This window comes from Saccopteryx leptura, chromosome 3 (genome assembly GCF_036850995.1).
Source record: "Saccopteryx leptura isolate mSacLep1 chromosome 3, mSacLep1_pri_phased_curated, whole genome shotgun sequence".
Classification (NCBI taxonomy): Eukaryota; Metazoa; Chordata; class Mammalia; order Chiroptera; family Emballonuridae; genus Saccopteryx; species Saccopteryx leptura.
In genome coordinates, this window is record NC_089505.1 from 9,770,843 (window position 1) to 9,791,549 (window position 20,707).

General features: G+C 44.8%; 2 protein-coding genes across 6 annotated transcripts in view; one reads left to right on the forward strand and one right to left on the reverse strand.

Moving 5' to 3' along the window:
* Nucleotides 1-4,255: 4,255 nt before the first annotated feature.
* GTF2H5 (general transcription factor IIH subunit 5) lies at nucleotides 4,256-18,423 on the reverse strand. 4 transcript variants are annotated; one of them, XM_066372925.1, is made up of 3 exons: nucleotides 18,327-18,423; nucleotides 17,021-17,094; nucleotides 4,256-7,106 (listed from the first exon to the last, which is right to left on the reverse strand). In XM_066372925.1, the coding sequence occupies exons 2-3, from the start codon at nucleotides 17,053-17,055 to the stop codon at nucleotides 6,926-6,928; spliced, it is 216 nt and encodes a 71-aa protein (XP_066229022.1). In that variant the 5' UTR covers nucleotides 17,056-17,094; nucleotides 18,327-18,423; the 3' UTR covers nucleotides 4,256-6,925. The 4 variants fall into 4 exon arrangements, with proteins under 4 accessions (XP_066229022.1, XP_066229024.1, XP_066229023.1 ...); XM_066372927.1 differs by lacking the exon at nucleotides 18,327-18,423 and adding an exon at nucleotides 18,288-18,310; XM_066372926.1 differs by lacking the exon at nucleotides 18,327-18,423 and adding an exon at nucleotides 18,202-18,304.
* A 958-nt stretch (nucleotides 18,424-19,381) lies between these two features.
* SERAC1 (serine active site containing 1) overlaps nucleotides 19,382-20,707 on the forward strand; it is a 40,608-nt gene continuing 39,282 nt past the window's right edge. For both annotated transcript variants that reach the window (XM_066372929.1, XM_066372930.1), the window contains exon 1: nucleotides 19,382-19,585. In XM_066372929.1, the coding sequence (XP_066229026.1) occupies nucleotides 19,548-19,585 (38 nt within the window). In that variant the 5' untranslated portion in view covers nucleotides 19,382-19,547. The remainder of the gene's footprint in view (nucleotides 19,586-20,707) is intronic.

Below are 20,707 nucleotides of genomic sequence, written 5' to 3' on the forward strand. Positions count from 1 at the left end.
CCCAGTTGTGCACAAGTGGGAGTCTGACTGCCTCCCTGCTTCTAACTTTGGAAAAATACAAAATAAAATAAAATAAAAAGAGAACGTTAACATTTAAAAGAAGTGTACATCTAATGATTCTAGGTGGAATAACAGGATAAATTCTGTCACCACGCTGTATAAAATTAGCAAATGATACCATTTACCTGCTGGGCATGGCCTGAGGGAACCTGAGTGGTCAGGTGGGCAGGAGGCGGCTGTCGGCTGCCCGCTCACGCCCTGTCGGGATCCTTCTGTGTTGCGGGTTCCAGGTCATTGCTTCCAGGGCCCTGCTGACGGGGTCACTGGGGACAGATCTCCTGTGGAAGAAGGGGTGCCTTTTTCTTTCTTTTTTTAGAGACAAAGGACAGACAGACAGACATGGCTGGACTTGTTCCATTTATCCATGCCATCACTGGTTTTCTTGTACGTGCTGTTTCCGGGATCAGACATACAACCTCAGCATATGGGGACAATGCTCTACCCACCATCTTTTCCTTTCATTTTTCTTTTCTTGAGAGGGAAGGAGAGAGATGAGCATCAACTTATAGTTGTGTCACTTTAATTGTTCATTGATTGCTTCTGATATGTGCCTTGACTGGGGGGGGGGGGGCTCAAGCAAAGCCAGTGAGCCCTTGCTCGAGCCAGCGACTGTACGCTCAAGCCGGTGAGCCTGCGTGCAAGCCAGATGAGATCATGCTCAAGCCGGCGACCTCGGGGTCATGAACCTGGGTCCCAGGTCGATGCTCCACCCACTCCACATCACTGGTCAGTCAGGTCCTGCCACCTCTTTCTAAGACACAGAAAGGCAATGGATAAGGCAGCTCTATGCTTTCCATCTGTCAATAGGGACATCTCGGAATTTCTATTCCTTTTACTAACAACTTTGACCATTTCCGGTGAGTAAAGAGCCTGGCTTTATTCTGGGAAAGGTGTATTTGGCCTTCTCTGGACCGGGCGACATTACAAAGCTTCTTCTCAGTAACACCATACCATATTACTTGTCTTTCATTCCAGGTTTGTCCCTGGAATTGGGTGGGAACAGGAGGGAGAGTTTCAGGTTGCATGCTTGAAAGGCACTTGGTTGAATAAGGGCTATGTGAAGAATGCTGGGAACACCCTTATCTGATCCATTCATCTATCCCTGTAGCTCTACAAATCAACTTTTCAATCTGTCCCTTGTCCAGAGTGGCTCCTTCATGGAAGTTCTCCTCCAACGTGAATGTGCATAGGAATCACCCGGGAAATCCATTAAAATGCCATCCTGACTCGGTAAGCTTGCAGCGGGCTCCCAGGTGAGGCCGGGGCCGCCTGTCTGCACACTATCCTTGGTGTAGCCGGGCTCTCGGGCCTTTCAGACTCTTATGGCAAGATGGAAAAGGAACTGGGGGCTCCCAAAGGAAGTCTGGTTACTGAAGGAAAAGGGTACTTCCTCTAGTGGAGGCCAGGGCTTCTCAGAGTGGGTTGTGGACTCATGTCGGGGCATCCAAGAGTACTAATGTAGCAGCAACCAAAGTTTGCCCTTTCCAGGCAAGAAGCCGGCCTCCACTGTGGTGAATCTGAGGACCCTAGCTTTGCAAGAAAGACTGCAGCAGAGTGTGTGTGTGTGGGGGATTCTGTTCATCAGACTGAGGTCATAGAATCTGGGGGTGCTGAGGACTCCTAAGAAGGGATGCTCACCTGGACACTTGCAAGAGAGGAAAAGCCCAAGCACTGCCTGTCCCTGGCATAATTATTTAAAAATAACCTCAACTGGTTTCTTGTGTTACTTGAAAGTCTTTCTACAAGGAACTGCCACCTGGCAATGTGTGGATCTCAAGATCAGCTGTTAGCCTGACCGGTGGTGGCACAGTGGATAGAGCATTGACTTGGGACACTAAAGTCCCAGGTTCAAAACCCTGAGGTTAGGCCCTGGGTGGTTGGCTCGGCGGTAGAGCGTCGGCCTGGCGTGCAGGAGTCCCGGGTTTAATTCCCAGCCAGGGCACACAGGAGAGGTGCCCATCTGCTTCTCCACCCCTCCCCCTCTCCTTCCTCTCTCTTCCCCTCCTGCAGCCGGGGCTCCATTGGAGCAGGGTTGGCCCGGCGCTGAGGATGGCTCTGTGGCCTCTGCCTCCGGCACTGGAGTGGCTCTGGTTGCAGCAGAGCAACGACCCAGAGGGGCAGAGCATTGCCCCCTGGTGGGCGTGCCGGGTGGATCCCGGTCGGTCGGGCACATGCGGGAGTCTGTCTGACTGCCTTCCCATTTCCAGCTTCAGAAAAATTAAAACAAAACAAAAAGAAACCCCCGAGGTTACTGGCTTGAGCACAAGCTTGCCACCTTAAGTGCAGGGTCACCGGCTTGAGAGTGGGGACGCTGGCTTGAGTGCCCCCCCCATCAAGGCATTTATAAGAAGAAATCAATAAACAACTAAAGTGATGCAACTACGAGTTGATGCTTTTTCTTTCTCAAAAAAATTTAAAAAACCAATCAACTGGCCCTGGCCGGTTGGCTCAGTGGTAGAGCGTCGGCCTGGCGTGCAGAAGTCCCGGGTTCGATTCCAGGCCAGGGCACACAGGAGAAGCGCCCATATGCTTCTCCACCCCCCCCTCTCCTTCCCCTCTCTCTCTCTCTTTCCCCTCCCGCAGCCAAGGCTCCATTGGAGCAAAAGATGGCCCGGGCGCTGGGGATGGCTCTTTGGCCTCTGCCCCAGGCGCTAGAGTGGCTCTAGTCGCGACACCCCGATGGGCAGAGCATCGCCCCCTGGTGGGTGTGCCGGGTGGATCCCGGTCAGGCGCATGCAGGAGTCTGATTGACTGCCTCCCCATTTCCAGCTTCAGAAAAATACAACCCCCCCCCCAAAAAAAAACCCAATCAACTAATTTTAATTGATTTGAGAGAAATATTGATTTGTTCCACTTATTTAAGCATTCATTCCTTGCTTCTTGTATGTGCCATGACTGGGAGTTGAACCTGCAACCTTGGCATATCCGGATGACTGAGCTACCTGGCCAGGGTTAGAACTAATTTTAAAGTTTATTCAAGGGGCCTGGCCTGTGGTGGCACAGTGCATAGAGAGTTGACCTGGAATGCTGAGGTTACTGGTTTAAAACCCTAGGCTTGCTCAGTCAAGGCAAATATGAAAAGCAACTACTGCAAGTTGATGGTTCTAAAATCAATAAATAAAATATTTTCTTTAATTTATTGATTTTACAGAAGGGGGAGGAGCGAGAAGAATCAATTCATGGTTGCTTCACTTCAGTTGTTCACTGACTACTTGTCACATGTGTTTTGACGGGGCAAACCCAGGGTTTCTAACCAGCAACCTCAGCGTTCCAGGTCAGTACTCTACCCCACTGTATCACCACAGGCCAGGCATAAAATCTTTTTCTTTTTTTTTTAATTTTTTTTAATTTTTTAAAAAATTTATTTATTTATTTATTCATTTTTAGAGAGGACAGAGAGAGGGAGAGAGAGAGACAGAGAGAGAGAGAAAGGGGGAGGAGCTGGAAGCATCAATTCCCATATGTGCCTTGACCAGGCAAGCCCAGGGTTTCGAACCGGCGACCTCAGCGTTTCCAGGTCGACGTTTTATCCACTGCGCCACCACAGGTCAGGCCCAGGCATAAAATCTTAAAATAAAGCAAGCTCATTCAAGGGGGCCCTAGATGGGTAGCTCTGTTGGTTGGAGCATCACCAGTGCACCAAGGTTACGCATACAGGGCACATACAGGATGCATAAATGGGTGAAAGAATGAGTCAGTTTTTTTCTTTCTCTCCTCTAAAATAAAAAAATCCAAAACAAAACAGCCCCCACCCCAAGAGAAAAAAAGCTTATTCAAAGAATGTGCTAGGCTGATTTTATTCTACAGGGTACGAGCAGGTTTACAGTTGTGAGCATGCAAGTTTATTCTTGTATTTTAAAAATTAATTATAACAACCATAAATCCACTTTTATGAGTAAGTGTTCTGTGAGAAGTGTTCTAATGACATACTATATTATTTTGGGATGGTGGGATAAAGAATTACCAAACAAAACACACTTAGAAGTGATTATGTGCCAGGTACTGTAACAATGAGTGTTACACGCTTTATTTTGCTTAATTCTTAAAACCACCCCATGAGGTATTATCGTGATTATTATCTGCATTTTACAGATAATGAAACCAAGATTAGTAATTGTAGCCCCAAATCATCAGCTAGTCAATGGTTAAAACTGAAATTCAAATACAGAATTCTTGACACCAAAATTCATGCTAGTAACCACTATGCTGTGTTTTGTTATTGAAACAAATGCAGGCATATTATGTACTAGAAAAAAATATTAACTTAGAAACTTTCAAGGGAAATCTTCAAGGACATACAAAAGCAGACAGAACATTAACATTCACTAAGTTGCAGACTGTAGATTTTCCTAGATTTTCCTCGGTGTCCCTTCCCCCTCCCAGATCCCATTGGGTACCACTTCACATTCAGTCGTCACGTGTCCTTAAGTCTCTTCCGATCTTGTATTTCAGTCTCGCCTTATTTTCGTGTCCTTCATGGCTTTGAGGACTGCTGGCCAGGTATTTGTAGGATTCCCTTAAATTTGTACTGGTCTGATGTTTTTTTTCACGTAAGACTGGGGTTGCTTTTAGAACCCCAGGGTGAAGCACTCTTCTCATCACATCAAATCAGCGGTACATATTCTTGACATGGCTATCTTGGACGTTAATTCGGATCACTGGGCTAAGGAAGTCTTCTCCAGGTTTCTCCGCTGGACGATTACTTTCACCCGGTCCAAATGTCCTCTTTGGAAAGCACGCCACTAAGTGCAGCACATACTCATGGTAGGGGACTAAGCGCCCACTGGACGGAAAAGTATCCACAGAAGTGATTTGGAAAGACCCCCAGGGAATTTTAAAGGTTGAGAATCACTGACCTAAGTCAATTATTATTCTTTTCCTCTTTGTCAATGAGTCGTCCAGGGACAGACAGGTGGGAAGATTCTGGGAAGGATTTTTCTCCCTGATTTCAAGTTACACCACAGAAAGTTTTTCTGTGTTTTCTCTGCTGCCCAGTGGAGCCTTCCTCTCCTTGTTTGGGTTGCTGCTATGAACAGAGTATCTTGGAGCGGTAGCCACTGTATTGTGACAATGATGTAGTAAGCCAGGAACAAAAGCCAACATTATGAGGATGACAGAGGAGAAGCAGTCTGAACCATCTGGAACTGTCTCCAGACTTCTTGTTATATTATATTAGACAATTACACTTCTTTATTGTTTAAGTAACTCTTTGTTGCTGTTTGAAGTTAAAAGCATTCTGATTGATTTCAGAAACAGAGCAAGAGGAAGCATTCATTTGTTGTTCCACTTAGTTATACAGTCATTAATCGCTTCCTGATATGCCTTGACTGGGGACTGAACCCACAACCTTGGTGTTTCCAGATGACACTAACGGACTGAGCTAAGTGGCCAGGTCCACCTCATCTATCTTCTTAAAAAACTGTATCTATCCTTTCCATCTAGGACATGGTAAGTACTTAATAATTATTTTTGGAATGAATAAGTGGAGGACTGAATTGAGCTAAAGAAGCTATTATAATAGCAAGAGAATATCAATGTAACTAATGCCAGTGTATCTGCAATTAGATTCAGTACTTCTATTTTTTCTTAAACAAATATAATAAAGTTGTACATATTCTGCTACTGGAGAAAAATTAGTATGACCACTTGATAGTGGTAAAATTTTTTGATACACGTTTATCAAGTTCAAGTTGAAGTTTAATAAAACTATGGATTTTTAAATGCCTGTAGTGTGGTTAAAGCAAACAATGGTATACCTGCGTGCAACAATGAGAATGAAAACACTAGCTGGCTCTTTAAGAACAGGAGTGAGGAGGGTGGTCAGGGGTACCAATTCCCGTGCAGTCGAACATCCATGTATAACTTCTAACTCCCCCAAACTTAACTACTCATAGCTTACTCTTGGCTGGGAGCCTCACCAATAATATAAATAGTTGATTAACACATATTTGGTAAGTTATATGTATTATATACTGTATTCTTGCAATAAAGTGAGAGAATAATGTTATTAAGAAAATCATATGGAAAATACATTGGGTATTCATTGGAAAAATCCACATATAAGTGGACTCTCACAGTTCAAACCAGTGTTGTTCAAGGTCAACTGTATAACGTTGTGCAATAGCACACATGACTCTCACAAGTAGAGTGCTGAGTAATAGAGCCCAGAAGGAATTCACGCAACATGACCCACTGATAGAAAGCTCATAAACAAGCAAAATTAGTTTATGCTGTTCAAGGTCAGCACAGTGTCTACCCTTAGGCGTTTCTAGGAAAGGGCTTCTGGGACGGTGATAATTGCTTTTTCTTGATCTGGGCACTGGCGATAGAAGTGTGTTCAGTTCATGGAAATTCTGAGATTTGTACATTTATGACTTGTGCACTTTCTGTATGTATGTTATATATACTTTGATTAAAAACTTCTCTGAAGTTTCAACCTAGAACAAAACTAACCATACCCACACTACAAAAACTCACAACTATTAATAGGAACAAGCAAAGCAAAATAGGCATATAGGCTAGACTGATAATTAAAAGTCACATTCCATTATATTCTTAATGCATTAAATTGGAATGAAAAAGGTAGGAAAACCATATACATTTATATTTTAATAAAGGACAATGAAAGTCAAATTATAGCCAACTGTTAAAGCTTTTTTTTTTTTTTTTTAATTCTAATATACTTGCATTGAAAAAACAGAAGATAAAAATTGGTTCAGGGCTTTTTTTCTGAACAAATGATACTCCAGTCTTCCCCTCAGCATGCTTCTCCACAGTATGTCTAACCTGTCACCTAAGATACTAAATGGTAACAGTCTCTCGTATCTGTTACATTTAATTCCTAACTGGTCAATATCGAATATTTTCACTTCTGGGTAAGAGAAAAAGCATTTTGGTCCATTAATTCACCTACTCGCTCCTGGAGGACATTAACCAACTCTGCTATTACGAAGACGTGTGTGTCATCAATGTCTTGAATGATGAACTTCTTCCCTAGGGCATTTGACTCATCCAAGTACAGCAGAAACTGCTTCATGGCAGGGTCACTGCAGAGATAAACACATGATGATGAGAAACCTTATTGTCAAATTATACCAAAACCCAAGTGATTAGAATTGAGCACGTAGAATATTTAGGTTAATTTAAAAAGTCCTAAACTCCCACTCTGCCTTAAGTGCTAATGAGTTATAAATGTGGCTTCATTTTAGAATTGTTAGTGCAAGTTTAAGAGAAAGAGGGCAATGATAATTTCTTTCTGAGAGAGTCACAGAGGGAGGGAGGTAGGGAGGGGAAGGAGAGATGAGAAGCATCAACTTGTAGTCGCTTCCCTTTAGTTGTTTATTAACTGCTTCTCATACATGCCTTGACTAGGGGCTCAAGCAGAGCCAGTGACCTTGGGATCACGCTGATGATCCCGCGCTCAAGCCAATGAGCACACATTCTGGCCGACAATCTCTGGGTTTTGAACCAGGGCCCTGAGCATCCCGGGCTGATGCTCAACCACTATGCCACCACCGACCAGGCATCAATTAATACCATTTTAAAAGAATAATTTGTCATTGGCAAGTGAAAAAAGTAATGTCCAAAGCTTTGTGGTTAACAGACCTAGAATCACAGCCTCCTTAACCGATTTTAAAAATGGATGTCCCTACTTGTCCACAATCATGACATTTAAAGAGCCAACAGCTTTTCACTACCACGCCAGTGACAAATTAACTTACAAAACCAGTTAAATTGACACTTTGACAAAGCAGGCTGTACTGCTAGTCAGATTTGGATGCAACTCTGGCTTTATCTCTTACTGTGTGACTTAACATGTACTGAATCTTCCAAAGCCTCAAAGTAAGTCTATGTAACAGAATTGTTATGGAAATTAAAGGAGAAAAATGCCAAGGACAGTATTTGCTCTGCAGCAGGTACTCAAGTTCTTTCCCTTCCCTAAAATTCTGAACCTGTAAATCTGAACTGTCATTCAGAATCTTTTTGTGTGTGTGTGTATTTTTCCGAAGCTGGAAACAGGGAGGCAGTCACAGACTCCCGCACGCTCCCGACCGGGATCCACCCAGCACGCCCACCAGGGGCGATGCTCTGCCCCTCTGGGGCGTCGCTCCGCTGCAACCAGAGCCATTCTAGCGCCTGAGGCAGAGGCCACAGAGCCACCCTCAGTGCCCGGGCCAACTTTGTTCCAATGGAGCCTTGGCTGCAGGAGGGGAAGAGAGAGACAGAGAGGAAGGAGAGGGGGAGGGGTGGAGAAGCAGATGGGCGCTTCTCCTGTGTGCGCTGGCCGGGAATCAAACCTGGGACTCCTGCACGCCAGGCCGACGCTCTACCACTGAGCCAACTGGCCACGGCCGTCATTCAGAATCTTAAAAAAAAAAAAATCCTAACAAAATATCTGAGAATACTGAGCTCAAAGACAAGATCCAAATTCAATTCTACTTATTGTGATTTAGTTTGGAATGAATAGGATAGTCAAAAGGATATAATTTCTTGGATTTACAGAAATAGGTCTCTCATAAAAGCCTTGAATCACAACAAAAGACATTCTTCAGATCTAATATACAATAATGTATTTGGCAAAAACATAAAAATATCAAGATGCATACGGATTTTTTAAATTCTTTATTTTTTTTGTATTTTTCTGAAGTGAGAATCGGGGTGGCAGAGACAGACACCCGCATGTGGCCAACCGGGATCCACCTCGCATGCCCACCAGGGGGCAATGCTCTGCCCATCTGCGTGTTGCTCCCTTGCAACAGGAGCCATTCCAGTGCCTGAGGCAGAGGCTATGGAGCAATGCTCAGTGCCTGGGGCCAATTTTGCTCCAATGGAGCCTTGGCTGCGGGAGGGGGAGAGACAAAGAGGAAGGAGAGGGGGAGGGGTGGAGAAGCAGATGGTCACTTCTCTTGTGTGTCCTGGCCAAAATCAAACCCAGGACTTCCACATGCAGGGCCAATGCTCTACCACTGAGCAAACTGGCCAGGGCTGGATTTTTTTAATTCTTAAAGAAAAAATAATCTTACATTTGTTTGGTTTCTTGACGAAATGTCAACATGAATTACAAAGATATTAATTTAATTCAAAAGAGGTCAGTGTAATTTAATAAACAATACAAATGTTTTACTTCTTTCACATATAAACGTAGGTGTAAGTGAAGCCAACACTGTAAAAGCCTTATTTTAATCACTAAATGAGTATGGTTCATGGTATATTAACTATTAATAAAGTGAAGACCTCCTAGTGATTTTAATTACCTTCAACTTACCACTAAAATGATTTTGCTAACAATAAACTATACTATAAAATGATGTGAATAAATAAATAAACCCAAGTCAGAATTGACACCGGTTTTAAATTTAGTTTCCAGTATGTTTATCTTACACTTAGATTATATTTACATCTATTTACTTAGGTTTGGCAAAATTCAGTTCTGTTCTATGGTTGTAGTATTAGAACGGCCATTATCAGTGTGAGGTATTGTTAATTTGCTCAGAAGTAGTACAATTGCTATTTTAAATTTTATTCACTCACTTGATAAATACTTATTAAGTATCTATCATGCGCCAGGCATTATTCCAGTCCTGCAGATTTGCAGTGAACTAAGAACCCTCCTTGTCACAGAGCTTACATTCTAGTGGGGAACACACACACACATACCAGAGGAGACAAGAAATGCGTGTTGAAAGTGACAGGATCTTGCAAGTTTAAATAAGGGAGTACAGGAAAGCCTTACTGCGCAGGGGATATCCGAACAAACGCGAGGAGGGGTGAGCCATGTGTGTGGTGATGTGGAAGAGCGTCCTAGGGCAAGCGAACAGCAAGGCCAGGGTCCGGGAAAGGGGCCACAGAGGGTAGAGCAGTGGGAGAGAGGTCAGAAAATTAAGACTGGTCCAGACCAGCCCTGGCCAGTTTGCTCAGTGGTAGAGCATTGGCCCAGAGTGTGGAAGTCCAGGGTTTGATTCCTGGTCAGGGCACACAGAAAAAGCGCTCATCTGTTTCTTTAACCCTCCCATTTCTCTATCTCTCTTCTCCCACAGCTATGGCTTGATTGGAGCAAGTTGGCCCCGGCACTGAGGATGGCCACATAGGCACTAAGAAGAGCTTGGTTGCTGAGCAATGGAGCAATGCCCCAGATGGGCAAAGCATCACTTCCTAGTGGGCATGCTGGGTGGATCCTTGTTCAGGGTGCATGTGGGAGTCTGTCTCTGCCTCTCCTCCTCTCACAGAATAAAACAAAACAAAACAAAACAAAACAAAAACTGGTCCAGATGACACAGGGCCTTGAAGATGATTTCAGGGACTTTGGCTTTTACTAAGTGATATGACTTAACTTACAAACTGACTTAAATTTTAAATGTAAGGATCATACTGCCTGCTGGGTTGAGAAAAGCCTGGGGAGAGAGGAAGGATGGTGGCAGAGCAAGGGTGGAAAAGGGGCACCAGAGGGAGTGCCTGGGAAAGAGGAGGTGGTGGTCCGAGGTAGGTGCTCCAACGGAGACCCTGGAGGTGGCAGTTTGGTAGGGACAGGTGTGGGTCTGACTGCGAGTGAATGGCCACAACAGGGTGGAAGACAGACTCATTGGAAGAGGAGGTCAAGGAACTCAGAGGACAGGATATTGAAAGGACTGTCCACATGATATCGCAATCACTTAATTTGAGAGGACAGCTACTGAAGAGTGACAGCTAGTCTTCAAGGAAAATCCCTCAAGGAAAGATGTGGGTGTTTGTGGGTTACTACAAAATGGCTGGTCTAGTAGTCTGATGGCATGACATTCAGAACTGGGGTTTCTATGGAAAAGGGAGGAGATGCTAGGAGAATTGCTAGAAGTGGCAATATGAGGAGTAATTCTGGCCCAATGGTACCAGAGGTACTAGAGAAAAAAGTCAACACTTGGTAGGGTTGTGGGAGTGGCAGTATGCTCAGGAGAAAGCCAGGTTTGGTTCCAGCCCAAAGGAGAAGGGGGATGGAGAAGGAGGAGGAAAAGTTGAGGAGGCCAGGGATACAGGGACTCTGCTGCTACCTCAGGGTAGAGGACAAAGTGGAAATGACGGGTAGGCATGAATTTAACAAGCACATGTACACAGCCACGAGATAAGCAGTGAGGGACGGCCTGGGAGTCTGCGGCCTTTCGGGTGACTGAAGACAGGAAAGGATAAGAAGTATGAGAACGAGGTCTGCAGGCAGATGACGACTGGGAGGCGGAAAGGAAACAGCCAGTGATGGACAGCAGAGAGACTGCGGGTCTTTGACAAAGACAGATAATGTAGTGGTCACAGATTTAGACAGATACAGATGTTAAACTGAACATTTTTAGCAACTCCCTAATTTTGGCAGTTTATACAGAATAACAAATGAAATAAATATTGTAAAGCCGTAACACACTGTACACTGAAAATCTCACTGAGGCACACAATTTATCAACATTGACAAAAATCAGGCCACAAAACAAAATTAGAAAGCTTAAACAGCAATTACAGAGCTCGAAGGAACCTGGGGGTGATCAGGTTCTTCCAGGTGTTTTCAAAATGCAAACGAGACAGACCCACAGGACACGGACCCCAAGCTTCAGCTTCCCCACAACTACTACTATTTTCCTGTTCAGACTCTTTTTAAAAACTTAATTGTTCTGCTCAACTTTTCCTGGCCTGTACAAATTAAGGGTAGGTGGGACAGGGGTGGGAATAAAGGGAGAGTAATGGAAAAGTAGGCAGGTGTGGGGGACGGACAGAAGTCCTCTGCTTTCCTGCTCTACACCTGGGCTGCTCCTCCTTCCCTGCCATAAAAGGGCAGAGGACTTACCTTTCTGCCTCAGGTCCCACAAGACGCTTAATATTTTCTATAAAAATCACTCAGAGGTTTCTCAGGATATATTTCACACAACAGGACAATTGTTTTCTGTTGGCCCTTTAAAATCAATTTCAGGTCCAAACGTAACAGTAATGAGGACAAATATGGACAATATTAAAATTGCTCTCCAAATGGGATATACTATCTTGTTACTGTCTGAGCTCAGGGCATTCAGATGACACCAATTTACTCTAGTAATTGGCTGCTATACAAAGTATCAGCGCCAGGGTTAAGTGGTTATAAAAAATAATGTCTACATTTCCAGATGAAATAAATTAACATCATTTCAGTGAAATGAAAGATAAAGAACTGAAACCAACATGTGTCTGAAGACTCACATCTGTGCTTTAAATTATAGTGTTTTCAAAATTTCCCATTTGCATATATGGGGGAGGGGGCAAATTCTACCTCTCATCTGGTTCTTTTGGCTGGTTGAATAATCAAGCCAACATAAAATAGGGTAACAGGCGGAAATCAAATTGAATTTCCTGCTCAGGGGAACCCCACATACAAGATAAGGGGGAGACCTCACGTTCAAAGATGTTCAGAGACAGAACAAGAAAATGAGGAACATCTGACATCCTTGGTAAAGGACTGAGATAAGGTGCCTGAGGCTTCAGAAGAAAGCAGATGTTGGATAATTACATGTTTGCCCTGCCCTACAGACAGGTCTGAGGTTATTTCTGGTGACAATTTTTATTATGGGCAAGGCCCCTAATTTAAATTCTTCTGGGCCTGATCAGGCAGTGGTGCAGCAGATAGTGTCTGGATTGTGAGGATGCAGGTTCAAAACCCTGAGGTCGCCGGCTTGAGCATGGGATCATAAACATGACCCCATGGTTGTTGGCTTGAGCAAGGGGTCATTAGCTCACTGGAGCCCCCCATTTGAGGCACATATGAGAAAGCAATCAATGAAGGACTAAGAGTAAGGCAACTACGAGTTAATGCTTCTCATCTCTCTTCCTGTCTCTATCAGTAAAAAAAAAAAAAAAAAAAAAGACAAAACACACACATACAAATTTAAAGTTAGCTTTAGATTTTGATATTTGATAAGCCTTGGGAGAATTGAACCTTATATCCATGCACCTTAATTTTCAGTTCACTGATAGTTGGGCCTAAACCCACCACTAAAACCCGGTTCACTTGCTGCTTTACTGTAGACTCAAAACCAGCTCGAAGGAACTGACAGGGAGTTTAGATCTGGCAGTAAGGTAAGCCACTCCTAGACAGGTGTCAGACTAAGACCCCCTTCTGGAACTAGGCCATACCTGTCTGAGAAGTATTTTGCTGGCTGCCTGGACTCAACAGAACAGCACTACTGAGATTTATGTGACCTTGTATGATGATGTGACTGGAATTTGGAGAGAAAATCACAGGACAATGGAAGTAGATCCTTGAATGGTTTGCCTATAAACTCCAGACCTACGCAACTAAGTACTCAAATAACCTACATGCTTCACACAATCTATGGGTTCTATCAGAGAACAAACTTACACTGATGCTGTATTACTAAAAATCTTCTCTTTGGCATCAGATACAGACATGAGGGAAACAAGGATTTTCCAGTTATTACTCCTACAGACATACACACCTGACAGTGACAGAGTTCCCACAAGCCCTAGCCATGCCTTTCATGAATCTGTTCTTAGGCCTGGAATCTTTCGGGAAGATTTATATTGTTGGGAAAACAGCCTTTTAAAAAATTGTGCAGGCCACACTTTAGAATTCACCTTGAAGGGAAAAATTACTTGCAAGGACAGTATTCATCTACAAAATAAAATTTAAGTATTCCTAGTGTGAAACAATACTCCATTGGGATCATCAAATTTTAGCTAAGTGCTTCTAGACTTTAAATGCATTTTAACAAGATCCTCTGTATGTACAATTCTGATTTAGAAGATTTGGGGTGAGGTCTGAGATTTTGTATTGCTAACTCCAGATGCTGTTAGTTTGGGGATTACAAGAGAAAGATGATAAGAGGGCCATTAGAGCCCAGGCTAAATTCAGAGGCTTGATAACCCAACAGCAAATCAGGCACAGAGCTCACCCAATCAAGGGAAGAAAACTAACACCTTGGTTCCTTTTATAAATCTGCATGCTTTGTCCTTAAGACAGAACTGAAAGCCTGCAACTGAAATTTTAACGAGTCTCCCAGAGTTGTGCTCTTTAAAATGCAGCCCAACCACTGTATTTTTTTCAAATTGAAGCAGATGTTTAATACAATCCCAAACATCATTCCAAAAGGATTACTTTGGAAACAGACTATTAGTCCAAGGTCATTCTAAAATAGGCAGCAATGACAAAAAAAAAAAAAAAAAGGACACGGGCTGGGACTAGGGAAGGTAGTAAGTGAGACTGATAAAGAAGAGACATCATGTATCACTAAGGAAGGGAATAAATGGCGTCTGACAACTGTTTAGCTATTTGACCAAAAAAGGGACTAATTTAGATCTTCACTTCATAATATGCCTCCTTCCAATAAATTCAGGCAAATGAAATTTAAAACATCAACAAAAACAAAAATAAGAAGCTCTACCAAAGAAAAGTGAGTCTTTATCAAATCCCATCGTTAAGATTAAATTTAGGAGGAGAAGAAACAAAAGGGAAAACTGATAGGTAATAACTGTGTGTACATCCTCTTTGTTAAAAAATAACATTAAGGCCTGACCTGTGGTGGCGCAGTGGATAAAGCGTCGACCTGGAAATACTGAGGTCGCCGGTTCGAAACCCTGGGCTTGCCTGGTCAAGGCACATATGGGAGTTGATGCTTCCAGCTCCTCCCCCCTTCTCTCTCCCTCTCCTCTCCAAAAATGAATAAATAAAAAAAATAAAAATAAAAAAATAACATTAAGAGACCAACCAGGAAATGTTTCCATTAGCTATAACAAAGTAATAAGAGAAAGGAAGCACAAAAAGAAAGAAAGAAGAAGAAAGTAATAAGGGAAAGAAAGCCTAGCAGTTTTCACCAAAAGAAAACAGCACCCTGTGTTTAGATTTCCCCAAGTGAACACCTCTCACCTCTCTAGCACTTTATTCTTTTCAACATATATTCTAGTCTTTCACATTAAAAGAACAAAGAAACCCAGAACCCTGAGTCCCTCATCCTCTCCTTCTTCCGTTACCAGCCCATTTCTTATTCCTTTGCTCATTATCACAACAAAAACTTCTCCAGTTTCCACTTCCTCACCTTCCTTTCTTTCCCTTTTCAACAGTATACTCCTGTCTGGCTTCTATTCCACCTTTCCATCAAAATAGCTCCCCCCACCAAAATCAATGGCCGCCAGTGTCATTTTATTCCATCTCTTACCACCACTTGAACAGCCCACTCACCTACATGAAATACCCTAACTTCCCTCCTACATCACTGGCTGTCTGCTTCTGAACTGCTTTTGTTGGTGTCTCCTCCACCCCAACTCTAAACTTGCACTACCCATAGACAGCCCACTGGTCACATGTCACTACTGAGCACTTGAAATGCGAACAGTCTGTGAAATGTGCTGTAAAACACATATTCGATTTTGAAGCGTGAATATGAAAAAAGACAACACAATTTTGAAGTCTTAGTACAGACTCTGAAGACTTAGCTCATGTTGAAACATTCTGGACATATTGGGAGAAATATACCAAAATCACCTGCTTCATTTTACTTTTCTCATGTGGCTACTAGAAAATTTAAGACTGCATATGTGCGCCTGACCAGGCGGTGGCGCAGTGGATAGAGCATAGGACTGGGACGCAGAGGACCCAGGTTCGAGACCCCGGGGTCGCCAGCTTGAGTGTGGGCTAATCTGGTTTGAGCAAAGCTCACCAGCTTGGACCCAAGGTCGCTGGCTCCAGTAAGGGGTTACTCGGTCTGCTGAGGGCCTATGGTTGGGGCACATATGAGAAAGCAATCAATGAACAACTAAGGTGTCGCAACGAAAAACTGGTGATTGATGCTTCTCATCTCTCTCTGTTCTTGTCTGTCTGTCCCTATCTATCCCTCTCTCTGACTCTCTCTCTGTCTCTGTAAAAAAATAAAATAAATAAAAAATTAAAAAAAAAAAAAAAAAAAGACTGCATATGTGCCTCACATTATATATATTTGTAAAGGACAGTGTTGCTATAAATGCAAGAAGTATTCTAGAATTTGGACTTGCTCCTGCCTTGCTATCACAGTAAACAGTACCATTATGCATATACAGGAGGTCCTCGGGTTAGGACAGTCTCAACATACGCTGTTTCCAGTTTACGACACTCCCATAAAAACTTAAAAAAAATAATTAAGACATGAGTATTTCAGCTTACACTGTTAAAAGTCCTACTTACGGACTACACCTGCAGCGGAAGAATACACAGTAATGCGGAACATGAATGAGTTGGAACCCCAGTACCCTTACTTATGCCACTTTGGGCTGTTAAAACTGCAAACATTCCATTTGTGTTAGGCTATGGTGTGTTTTGACTTACCCCAAAATTCGGGCTACCTTACTGTGGTAGGAATGTTAACTGTGGCATGACCCAAGGACCCCCTGTAATGGCTCCTATTTAGGGCATAGAACATAGACAAGAGTATTTTCAGATAGTGGGAGTGTCTACAGAGCAGGATTCCCAGATAAGACAAGTTTCTGGGGAGACAAACAAGTGAGGACTGAGCAACACTGGTCCAGCAGGGCAGGTGTTCGGCTGCGTGAAAACTAAGCCCTACATTAGCTTGCTTTGAGGAACTGAACCTTCGCCAGCATTCGTGGCTTTTCCTTTGAAATGCAGGTCTAGTTTAAGCAACCTTCAACTGACTCTTTTTTTCTCACGTTTTTTTTTAGACCATAGTTTGTGATGGTGAAGTCTTACATAGACCCTAAAATTCTAGTCAATCCCTAATGGTTTTAGAACACCAGCTCTGTTCCTCTAAAGACAACTAATCTAACAAATACGCTACCTCTGACCATGACTTGGTGGAAATAATGCCAATTATATGAATTCAACAGAAACATTGAAATCCAGCACCAGGAAGATACTTTGTAACCAAATAAAAAATGAAGTTGGGGAAGCTGATAAACTTGATTCATTCAGATCTTAAAACAAAGGAGAAAAAGAATTAAAAAAAACCCCTCAAGTATTAAAACTACTAACCATTCTATCAGCACTCCTTTCAGGACGTTGACCATCTTTTCCTCAGTCAGAAGATGCAGGTGGCTTTAAAAATGCTAACAAAAATAAGGTGACATAAAATTCAAAAGCACCAACTTTAATACACAAGTGGAGACTTACCTCTGAAATGAGGCAGCATATGAAATAATAATAAACATTTCAGTGTGAAAGACAGGGCTAAAGGAAACATACAGATATTCTTATCTTTTAATAAAATTACACTAGTCTATTGGAATATTAATGTATAAACCTTACTTGCAAATGAATTCTACCCAATCCTAATAAAAGCAAGGGGCTTAACTACATTGCTGTGTCCAACCCAGCTTTTTTTTTTTTTTTTTGTATTTTTCTGAAGCTGGAAACGGGGAGAGACAGTCAGACAGACTCCCGCATGCGCCCCACCGGGATCCACCCCGCACGCCCACCAGAGGCGACGCTCCGCCCACCAGGGGGGCAATGCTCTGCCCCTCCGGGGCGTCGCTCTGTCGCGACCAGAGCCACTCCAGCGCCTGGGGCAGAGGCCAAGGAGCCATCCCCAGCGCCCGGGCCATCTTTGCTCCAATGGAGCCTTGGCTGCGGGAGGGGAAGAGAGAGACAGAGAGGAAGGAGGGGGCGGGGGTGGAGAAGCAAATGGGCGCTTCTCCCATGCGCCCTGGCCGGGAATCGAACCCGAGTCCCCCCGCACGCCAGGCCGACGCTCCACCGCTGAGCCAACCGGCCAGGGCCCCAACCCAGTTTTTAAAACATTAGTGGAAAGATTCCTCTTCTCACCCAGGGGTATGACAAAAAACAAGATCCTGGGAGGAAGGAATCACAGAATGGTAGCTCTGAAAGGCGCCTCAAAAATTGTAGCTCCGGTCCAATTAGCTCGCTCTACAGATGAGATAGAGCCTTCGAAGAGACGTAGTTTCAACCCCGCATCCCCCCAAAAGGGTACAAGGTAGGTCTCCAAACTTCTGGTCTTTTACCAAATGAATTACGTTCCCCAGGAATCTATGCTAAAAGAATACAAAATAAAACCACCAGTGCCTGACAAGCTAACCTTTAAACCCGACGACACCTGGTCGAAGGGCAATGACTCCCCAAAGGGAATCCACGGGTCAATCACTGCGGGCCAGCAGCCGGCCTCGTCAGAAGGGGCCGGGAGGGTGCAGGGCACCGACCTGGACCCCAGCACCTGGAGGACAGGCTTCCAGGTCTCTTAGCTCCCTCCTCTCTTCCTTCGGGACCCCTTCCATCCTCCACGCACCCCACTTTCCACTCTAGCTCGGAGACGAGACGCACGTACCTCCGCCCACAGACCCAGGAGCACCTCCGAGTCGCGGAAAGAGCACGCCAGCGCCAGTTACGTCATCGCGTCGCCGACGCCCTTGAGGGTGGGAGGCGGGGCGCGGGCTAGGCCGAGGGGGCGGAGCCGGCAGCGGTGGGGGCGGGGTCACGTGCCGCCCGCCACCGGGAAAGGTGGTCTCCTTGCTGACCAGGCCCTCAGCGAGCAGCTGCGGGCAGGCCAGGCCCACCTGCCGCAGGCAGGTAGGAGGGGGAGCCCGGGCTCATGGGGGCAGACGAGGGCGTCAATGAAGCCGGGCAAAGCGAACAGCTGGGCGGGTGGTGACAGGGCTCGGCTGGGAGCGGCCGGGGCGCCCCCGCGTGGCCGGGCTGCCCCCGACTGACCCGCTGACCCCGGCCGGGCCGGAGGTCTCTCTCGCAGCCTTGGCAGCCCCCTCTTCCCCGGCCGCCGCCCTCCTCTGGTTCCTCTCCGAGACCCAAAGAGCACGCGCGGGTACCACCAGGGGGACGCGATCGTGACGGAATAATGAGAACAGGGAGGCTGAAACCGTCTCCGCTCAAATCGGAACCTTTCCGACCTCAGATTCTAGCTCTGACCCGGGAGGCTTGAAGAGATTGAATGCTGACAGGTCTTTGGACGCGGCGACGATCATTTTAACCCGAGAGACCTCAGAATCTTCTAAAATGAATTCCTGCCCCACATTCTGGCCTCTATTCTAATAGCTCTGTCTTTCTCCGTTTTTACCGGTGGAGATAGGAGGTTCGTGCTTTCTGCTCCTTAGGTTAAATGGTACTTCCCCAGTTGAGCTCACGATGCTGTTTACTCCGTCCGTTTGTGTGATTTAAGAACCCAGCTCTTCCCTTTAGTTCCCTTTTCCTGTCCCTCAAATCTTTTCCCTCCCATTGGGCTCCAGATTGTTGCGGCGCATGCGCGCTCCGGTTAGTGTGCACCCCAAGTCTAGTTCTTCCCAAGTACCTCTGGTTTTTTTCTTCTTGCATGCATTCTTCTCCTTGACCATCACAGTGAACCCCCCTCCATTCTTGTGCTTCAGGTGCCGGCCTGATGCCTGCACACTAATGACCTGTGAGGACTCTAAAAGTCTCTCAAAGTACACTAACCCGTCTCTTTCACCGCACTTCAAACCTGCTTTTCTTCCTGTTTCTCCGAATCATCCAGATTGAAAATCTCCAATTATTCAACAAACCTTTTTGGGCACGGAATATGTGTCAGACACTAGTCTACACACTGGGGTTACAAAGGTAAACAAGCAACTCTTTATAGTGAGTGCAGAGAGACATTGAAGTCAGTTAACAGAAGGTTTCCAGTGGTGATGTGATGGAGTGATTGGAGGCGTTACTTTGGTGAGTTGGTGTCAGAAATGGCCTTCAGAGCCCCCATATTGTTTAACTTTGGTGAACGCTGGGGAGGAAACAGCCCTCCTGACAAAATGATTGAAATATTTATCAGGAAGAGTAAACCTACATAAATAGTTAAGAGAAGTTTGAGACAGATGAGTAATGCTATCAAAATATATAAAACTATAGCATTTAAAACAGTGTGATAGGGCCTTGGCCAGTTGGTTAGTTGGTTAGAGAGTCACTAAAATTATACTTACAATAGATTTCTCATGAACAACAAGAAATACCAGATGAACTATCAGTTGAAGTATCATTAATGCGCTGGAGGAAACCTACTGTTAATCTCGGGTTCCAGATCAGTTCTGTTAAGAAAGATGAAGGCAGGGACATTGCTTTCATGTTCATTGCTTTATCTCCAGTGCTTTTGTTACTGGAAAGGGGGCCTGACCTAGGGTGGATCGACCTAGGGCTGACTGGTAGTGTGTCGGTTCTTCGACGTTGTGCCCATTGCAAGTCTTGTGGGGTCCCTTAGAGCAGTGGTCCCCAACCCCCGGGCCGTGGACCGGTACATTTGGTACCAGTCTGCAGAGAAACAATAAATAACTTACATTATTTCTGATTTATATTTAAGTCTGAACGATGTTTTATTTTTTAAAAACGACCAGATTCTCTCTGCTACATCCGTCTAAGACTCACTCTTTTTTTTTTTTGTATTTTTCTGAAGTTGGAAACGGGGAAGCAGACAGACTCCCGCATGTGTCAGACCAGGATCCACCTGGCACACCCACCAGGGGGTGATGCTCTGCCCATCTGGGGCATTGCTCTGTTGCAACCAGAGCCACTCTAGCGCCTGAGGCAGAGGCCACAGAGCCATCCTCAGTGCCCAGGCCATCTTTGCTCCAATGGAACCTTGGCTGCGGGAGGGGAAGAGAGAGACAGAGAGGAAGGAGAGGGGGAGGTGTGGAGAAGCAGATGGGTGTGCCCTGGCTGGGAATCGAACCCGGGACTCCTGCACGCCAGGCC

Excerpts from the sequence above, each read along its gene's own strand:
- GTF2H5 (XM_066372925.1), bottom strand. The coding sequence starts at position 17,055 with ATGGTCAACGTCCTGAAAGGAGTGCTGATAGAATG. Across the intron at positions 7,107-17,020 it reads AAAGGAGTGCTGATAGAATG|TGACCCTGCCATGAAGCAGT; the intron begins GTTAGTAGTTTT and ends TTATCTCTGCAG.